General features: G+C 37.9%; 1 protein-coding gene across 1 annotated transcript; it reads left to right on the top strand.

The window, feature by feature from the left end:
* Nucleotides 1–3,012: 3,012 nt before the first annotated feature.
* Nucleotides 3,013–6,757, top strand: LOC107722986 (protein MAK16 homolog). The gene is made up of 10 exons (XM_016531485.1): nucleotides 3,013–3,255; nucleotides 3,540–3,589; nucleotides 3,696–3,805; nucleotides 3,917–3,981; nucleotides 4,072–4,223; nucleotides 4,843–4,897; nucleotides 5,130–5,204; nucleotides 5,290–5,388; nucleotides 6,090–6,155; nucleotides 6,252–6,757. Exons 1-10 carry the CDS (start codon nucleotides 3,241–3,243, stop codon nucleotides 6,468–6,470), a joined length of 906 nt encoding a protein of 301 aa, XP_016386971.1. The 5' UTR covers nucleotides 3,013–3,240; the 3' UTR covers nucleotides 6,471–6,757.
* The last annotated feature ends 1,508 nt before the right edge of the window (nucleotides 6,758–8,265 follow it).

Below are 8,265 nucleotides of genomic sequence, written 5' to 3'. Positions count from 1 at the left end.
CCAGGTTTTAACCTATTTGGTCTGATTTTTTTCTCTCTTAAGAACAGATTTATATGTAGGAAGCAATACACAATTATGGTTGGCAGAACTAAAGGCAGGCAAGGGTACTGATTTATATGCTCCCTTGATTGTCCCATAACAAAGATCTACCGTCTTATTCTGCCTGGTTGGACAAGTTACATATTGATAAAAATTTGTCAAAGTCTTTGTAGCGTGTGGACCAATCAGACACACATTTTGTTATATTCAACAAATAATCCCTAACACCCCTCATCCAACCAACAAGCCAACTATGAGGGTCTATGGACTCTTCCCCCAAAATGCAACTAACACCTCAAAAAGGCAGAACAGGCCTCTGGTTCCATGGCAACCAAAGACAAATCATTTGATAACACTGGTTTTATTGCTCAAAGGAATGCAGGCAGAGCAATCCTCACTCAATTCCAGCATAGGATGCCCATAAAAATGGACTCTTCTCTAATTAATTCACTGGAGGACACGAAGTGTGGGAAGAGCAAGAAGTCCGCGGGGACTCACCCGGCGGAAGCATTTTCGCCTCCCCGTGCTCTTCCCTGACGCATATTGCTGCGGCCTCATACCCGGAAGTAGAAGGACTGGAATGGGAAGCAGTTGGGGTGACTCAAGGTCTTTTAAACAAAGAACGCGAGCCTCGAGCGCGTTAACGCACCTGTGGCCATATCCTCTTCTTCTTCTTCTTCTTTGATGTTTAACGGCGGTTGGCCGTTAAACATCAAAGTGGTGCATTACCGCCACCTACTGTACTGGAGTGTGGACTGGAGCAAGACAGAGATCAATTATATCCATACTGAAGGGAGACTTTCCGTCTCCCTTCTTCCCCCTCCCCTGTTATAATAATAATAAATTCCAATGCGGTAAACTATATCCTATTTGCTACACCAGCTTCCTTTAGGACTTTTGCACCCATTCAAGCCAGCGAATGATCACCCCCTGCTTGCCGGACTAAAAGTAGCTGCAGCAGTGAGCTTCATTTTCACAAATGGTCTCCCACCAGTGCACCGACCAGGCCTGCTTTGCTTTTGTGAGGGACCAGACTCTGCCTACTGCATGCAGCAGCTGCATTCGTAGTCGGCGCCTTAATAGAGCTGCTCTAATAGAGCGGTAGCGCAACCTGATAAGCTCAATACGGCCATCAGGATGCGCTACCCGCTTAAACAATGAGGTCAAATTCATGATTAAGGTGGGGAATTAATGACAACAGAATGTCAGGAGGCCAGTTTCATGCCTCACCTGAACGATGCTCCTTTTTACAGGTGCCGGTCTAACGCTTTATCAAAAGGTTGCTTCTTTTTACACTCTGAAGTCCGATTCTTTTTGCTAAGACTTTTGCACCCATTCAAGTCAGGGAATGAGCACCCGGACTAAAACTAGCTCCAGCAGCAAGCTAGTTTTTTTTTTTTTTCACAGCGGCCTACCAGCCATCAGAATGTGCTACCAGCTTCAAAAAGAAAACAAAGCCGAATTTGTAATTTGAGGTGGGGAATTGATGACGACAAAATTTAATAACACATTTATCTGAAAATAGTAATAGAATTTCTGTAATTTCTGTCATCAAGTGCACACATTTAACTGAAAATAGTAATAGATCAAAATCAAATAAGCAATAGAGATCAAAACCATCAGCAGCAATTGTGTTAGAGAAGAGATTATAAGACAGATAATATTTCTGTACTGTATCAAGTGCACACATTTAACATTAACTGTAAATAGTAATAGAGGAATAAAGTGGAAGTGGCAGTAAAAGATCAAAACTATCAGCAGCAATTGTGTGTTCGTGTGACAGAGAAAAAAACACACTTGCTCTCTCGCATCTTCTAGCGACTTTCAGCAGTTTTCAGTCCAAAATGGCGGCAACGCCTCCGCAGCGCCACCTATAGACTGTTGCCCTTATCACTACAGAGTTTCGCCTCTTGGGCTTCTATACTCTTTGCTTAAAGTAGGATAGGCTATCAGTACATTCATTTCTTACCACTGAAGTGTAGGCTACAGTTTGTGCAGCGGGACCTTCTTTTGATCCGTAAACAAAAACCTCTCGCTTAACATCATGTTCTCTTCAGTTAGGCATTTTAAATCCCTCCGAAATCATATTTACTCTCATAAATATATAAATTTTAAGTAGCCTAATCATTCAATAAAGAGATCGATAAACTAGCGAGTCAGTCAGCCAGTAAAACGAAAAATGACCGTTAATATTTAAATTCTGCGGGCGCGCGGCTCTTTGTGGAAGACAGGTGAAAGCGCGTGCTGGAGAAGCGCGTGCAGATCAGAGGCGCGCAGTAAATGAAGATGAAACAAACCCACGAATTTATGATTTATGTTATCACTCTACGCTTAACCAGGGCTTAATATTATAATTTAAATCGCGTTTTGATTGATCTAATTCCTGTATGTTTGAATCATAGACTGTATAAAAACATGGACGTAGTGTCCGTGACGTCACCCGTAGGTTCCTGAAGAGGTTTTTGAAGGCATAGACTAAATACTGGGTGTTTCAGGTCTGACGACATCAAGCGGGCGTGGTTTAATCGCAAGGTCAAGGAGTATGCGCAGTTTACACGCTCCGTGTGAAGCCCGGGAACGTGTGACAGCGGCACGACCTGCGGAGATCTTGACTTTGTTTAATTTTCGCGCATTTCAAACAAGAATGATTATGCCAGTTGATGAATTACAGTTTAAGTCACTTCCTTGTTGGCATCACGAGAGAGAGAGGTTGCCGCTTGCAAGGTTCACTCAACTCGTCGTTTTTCAGCTCATTACAAATCCGAGTTCACTGATTCGCGAAATTGCTGTTTTTTTCTGCTGTAAAGTTGGGCATTTTAACATGGGGAGTCTATGGGATTGACTCCCTTTTGCAGCCAGCCTCTAGCGGCCAGTTGATGAATTACAGTTTAAGTCACTTCCTTGTTGGCATCACGAGAGAGAGCGAGAGGTTGCCGCTTGCAAGGTTCACTCAACTCGTCGTTTTTCAGCTCATTACAAATCCGAGTTCACTGATTCGCGAGATTGCTACTCTCGCGAGACACAGTAGGGTAGCTCATGGTGTTAACATGGCTGCCGCCTGAAACTTCCATGTGGTATTTATTTGATCACAAAAACTTAATTGGGTTATCATAAATATTCGGTAACCTAGTTAATTCTATTGTATCATTTTAGACCTGGAATTTAAGTGTTTAGTGACGACCGTCCAAAGAAGCTGCCAGAATGCAACACGACGACGTAAGTAAAGCGTTTTAAGAAAAGCTCACGAAAATAACGTATCTATATTTACTGACAAGCAAACAACAGAGATCAACTAAATGTGATTTAGAATGAACAGGACGTGGTTGAACCAATAACTGAAACGAAGTTTTAAAACAATATTTCATAGGTTGTAATGTTTCTGTTTTAGCAGTAAACACTGGCCGCTGTGAACGTTTAGATGATTTTACATTGTTCAACTTTGAATTTGATGTTTTGCATATTTTCAACATCTTTGACACTGAATCATCTGTCTTTTAAAGGCTATATGGGACCTTATTGGCAATGATAATTTTTGTTCCTACAAAGTAAAGTAAGTATATATAACATTATAAACCACACTGTTCAGAGTTGCATTTTTTTCTTAAATGTATGTGGACGAACACGACATCTAACTGTTTGATTTCTTGTTGTTGAAGAACGAAAACTCAGCAGTTCTGTCGAAATGAATACAACGTCACAGGCCTTTGCGATCGCAGTTCATGTCCTCTCGCCAACAGCCAGTATGCTACTGTAAGAGAAGAGAAAGGTGATGGTTTAAAAACGCACTTCACAAAAGCAGTTATTGCAAACATTTTTCGGCACTCAAACGTTTCAGTATATTCATTTCTTGATCATCACAACTGTTGTGTTTCCTTAGGCCTGTGTTATCTCTACGTGAAAGTTATTGAGAGAGCAGCATTCCCTGCTCACATGTGGGAGAAGGTATGAGATCCAAAACGAGCGAGACACGTTGATCATTTGATGTGATTCGCATTGAAATGTTTAATAACTCTCGCTTGAACTCTTTTTCAGGTGAAACTTGATAGAAACTATGCAAAGGCTTTGGAGCAGATCGATGAGAACCTCATCTACTGGCCGAGGTTCATCCAACACAAGTGCAAACAGCGCTTGACGAAGATCACACAGTATCTCATTCGAATCCGCAAACTCACACTCAAACGACAGTGAGACTCTTTCTTATTTGCTTCTGTTGCTGTGATTCTGATTATTTTCTGCATTCTGTGCACTATAGTGCAGTGCTGTGGTAGTTGTATTCACTAGTTGATTCCATGATGTTTTTCTTCTCACATCAGATAATTTCAACTTAAAGGGGTCATATGATTATGACCCCTTTAAAATAATATTTCATTTACATTTTTTTATTTTGTAAGTAGCCTTGTAATAAGAGCTCACCAAGGCTGCATTTATTTGACAAGTACAATTATATTGTAAAAAATTATTACATTTAATATGACCGTTTCCTATTTTAAAATATAATTTATTCCTGTGATGGTAAAGCTCATTTTTCAGCATCATTACTCCAGTCTTCAGTGTCACATGATTCTTCAGAAATCATTCTAATATGCTGATTTGCTGCTCAAGAAACATTTCTTATTATTATCGATGTTGAAAACAGTTGTGCTGCATAATATTTTTGTGGAAACTGACACATTTTTATTCTTAGGATTGTTTAATGAATAGAAAGTTCAAAAGAACAGCATTTATTTGATTTATTTTAATAATACCCAGCTTTCTGTATATAATCTCTTACATGGTGCCTCTTTTTTTGTTTTTAATTTCTAGGAGAAAGTTGGTTCCACTCAGTAGAAAAGTAGAGAGACGAGAAAAGAGGAGAGAGGTGGGTGATGTACTGATCATACATGCATTCCTGAATATAACACTGCCTTTGTATTTTTATTTTGTTTGAGCGTTTATGTAGACCTACATCTTTTTTTTTGTTGTTTGTTTTTTTACCCACCCCACCTTTTTTGTGTTTTGTCTTTAGTTTTTTTCTTTAACTTCTCACTTTGGATCAAATGTAAAGTTGAATTTGTGTGGTATTTACTCTTTTTTTTTCTTCTCACCAACAGGAAAAAGCTCTTATTGCTGCTCAGCTGGAAAATGCCATAGAAAAAGAACTGCTAGACCGTCTAAAACAAGGAACAGTAAGTGCATCTTTGGCACATCTCTTTCCTGCTTTTGTGTCAGGTAAGTGATTACATTTAAAGTTTTCATTTTTCCTTTATATAGTATGGAGACATATACAACTTCCCCATCCATGCCTTTGATAAAGCTATGGAAAAACAGGAAGAGGAGACTGAATCAGAGGAAGAGGAAGACGAAGAAGAGGTATTAACTTTATTTTCCTGTCAGCTTTCTGTTTCCTGAAATATGTCATATATATATATATAATATATATTACAGGGAAAAAAAAATAAAAAAAAAAAAAAAATATATATATATATATATATTGGGGTCAGTATTCAGCATGTTTTTTTTTAAATGTGTTTTTGAAAGAAGTCTCATATGCTCATCAAGGCTACATTTATTTGATAAAAAAATACAGTAATATTATGAAATATTAATACAATGTAAATAAAATAACTTTTCTATTTTTATATATTTTAAGATGTAATTTATTTCTGTGACGCCAAAGCTGAATATTCAGCAGCTATTACTCTTCAGTGTCAAACAATCCTTCTGTGCTGCTTAATATTTTTGTAGAATCCCTGAAACATTTTTTTTTTCAATATTCTTTGAATATAATTTTCGGAAGAACAGCATTTATTTAACATAAAAAATATTTTGTAACATTAATGTCTTTAATGTCACTTTACGTAATGCTTCCTTGCTGAATAAAAGTACTAAAGGATCCCAAACTTTTGAACAGTATTGTTTGTTAATTGTATCGATTTTGTGGTAAACTTCTGCAGGGTTTGATTGACCGGGAGAACTTGTGCACGGGAGAACTTGTGCACACTCTTAGATGGGGTTAATATTAATAATTATTATTATTTAAATATTTATGTAGTCTTGTTTATGTCTTTCAGGAATCTGGGACTAGAGAATTTGTTGCTGAGGATGAGTTTGAAGAGAGTGATCTCAGTGATTTTGAGGTAATATTTTACAACATGGTTAAAATCTAAATTACATTAAAAAAAGTTTAATATCTCAAAGAGTGATATTATTTCAACCCTGACCATGTTTTACAGGATATGAACAACCTGAAGGGCAGCAGTGATGAAGAAGAGGATGATGAAGAGGAATCCGGTGAGGAAGAGGAGTCTGAAGAAGAGTTAGAGGAAGAAAAGACCAAGGCCAAATCGAAAGGAAAGGCTCCACTCAAAGGCCCAATCAGGAAAAAACGGGCCTATGTGGAGATAGAATATGAACAAGAGACAGAACCAGCTCAGAAAAGTAAAGCCATATAGAGACTGAACTGCTGATCACACCAGAGTAACTCTGCTGTGTGTGGAACATTTCCAAATTATGAATGCTGATCTTTGATATAACACCTCTATTCAATAACAGTGTACACTGGTGTGTGTGTGTCTGTACACGCCTGTCCAAATCTCTAATGTGGGATTGTTTGTACATTGATCTGTCTCATCTGTACTTATGCTGTTGCAAGCATAAGTGTTTTTTTTAAATGTTCCATTATGTACTTTTGGGTCAACTTTGACCCATGTTCATATAATAAACTTTATTTGAAATGGCATGCATGCATATTAAGTAGTGCTTGTTAGTTTGACTGCCTGGTGTTCGAAAGGAAAAAAATATATTTTATGTTTAGTATTGTTGTATTTGAATGCATGTTTTACTTAGATCATCTTTTACATCTCATGCACCCACCAGCATACACGGCAGACCCCTAGAAAACATTGCTATTGTTTATGAAGTTCAACTGCCCTCAGTGCTAATGCTGTTAGTCACACAAATGCACATCCTTTCAAAGCACTCCAAAGAAAATGTATGGGGAAAATCCTAACCAAATGTATAAGCAAGGGTATTTTTTGTCCAAAGTGATATAGTTTCATATGGCAAACGCCTCAAATATATCAGATATATACATCAGAAATTTTCTTTTAACTGAATTAATGCTAAATATTATCCAGTGTGAGTAAATCACTTAATTATTGTGGGTAAAAAGCACACTAGCACATCACCAAACATGTTCTGCTACAAGCGTCATCTGATATTCTTAAAACTTTCTAATGAAACATTTCATTTCTGTTCTAATGTTTGATAGCACTGGTATGTGTTACTGTAGTGAAATCGAATTGTGAGCAGACATTTTCTGATGGAGTGAATACATGGGCTGAAACCTTTGTTTAACTACCTCAACTCACTGAACACAGCTGGAGATGCTGACAGAGAATTGAAGAGACCAAACTTTTGCCAGAAAAGAAAACCTTCATCAACACAGTTATATGCTGTTAGCAATCTAACTTGATGCATGCATTAATGAACTCTTGAAAGTAGGATGCAAGACCCCAGAAATGTCCCAGTTTTACAGCATGTTCAAATCAGCCTGCAAATCCAAGTCTCTTTGGGGTTGTATAATTTTTATTTTTGTAAAACTAAAACAAAAAAGGCAGTTCGCCTGGATAGCCCACATACAGAGCGTACTATGTTCATAGTGAACTGATCACTGAATCAGATTCTACTGAGCCAACTTCACCTCCAAAAGTGGCAAATACTCTTGACAGCTTATTGACACAGTGGTGCTGCAGTGACTTTCTGGATACACTTCAACACAGGTTCAGAAACACAACTGCTGTCTAGCTCTCTCAGAAGACTCTGTAGAAAAAGGTGAAATGAGACCAAAGGAACAAATAGTAGGTGGCTTCAAACTGCATGCAATATGAGAGTAACAAGATGCTTTTACCATTTCATAAAAGCTTTGTAAGCATGACAAAATTCGAATTAGTCACTCGTAATGAGGATTACTGTCTTATAAATCTGCCATTTTTATAACTTTCACTTGCAAACTTTCAACTGAATGATAAAATAAATATAAGATAATAGTTTTTACCCCTTTGGCTGAAATTCTTCCTTATATAACCACAAAAAATCAATAGAAAATATAACAATGGTCATTCTCACCTGTAGTTTTCCCTTTGAGCAGTGGTCGAGCAGCAGTAAACAGTGGGACGCTTGGGTCATGAGCTGCTCTTTCTGCTGAGTGGGTAATGACTCTGATGCGACGTCAACCAGAACCTCAGA

The sequence above is a fragment of the Sinocyclocheilus rhinocerous genome, unplaced genomic scaffold, assembly GCF_001515625.1.
Source record: "Sinocyclocheilus rhinocerous isolate Xijiao unplaced genomic scaffold, SAMN03320098_v1.1 scaffold2559, whole genome shotgun sequence".
Lineage (NCBI taxonomy): Eukaryota > Metazoa > Chordata > Actinopteri > Cypriniformes > Cyprinidae > Sinocyclocheilus > Sinocyclocheilus rhinocerous.
Note: the sequence above shows the minus strand (reverse complement) of the source record. Positions and strands in the feature narration are given on the sequence as shown.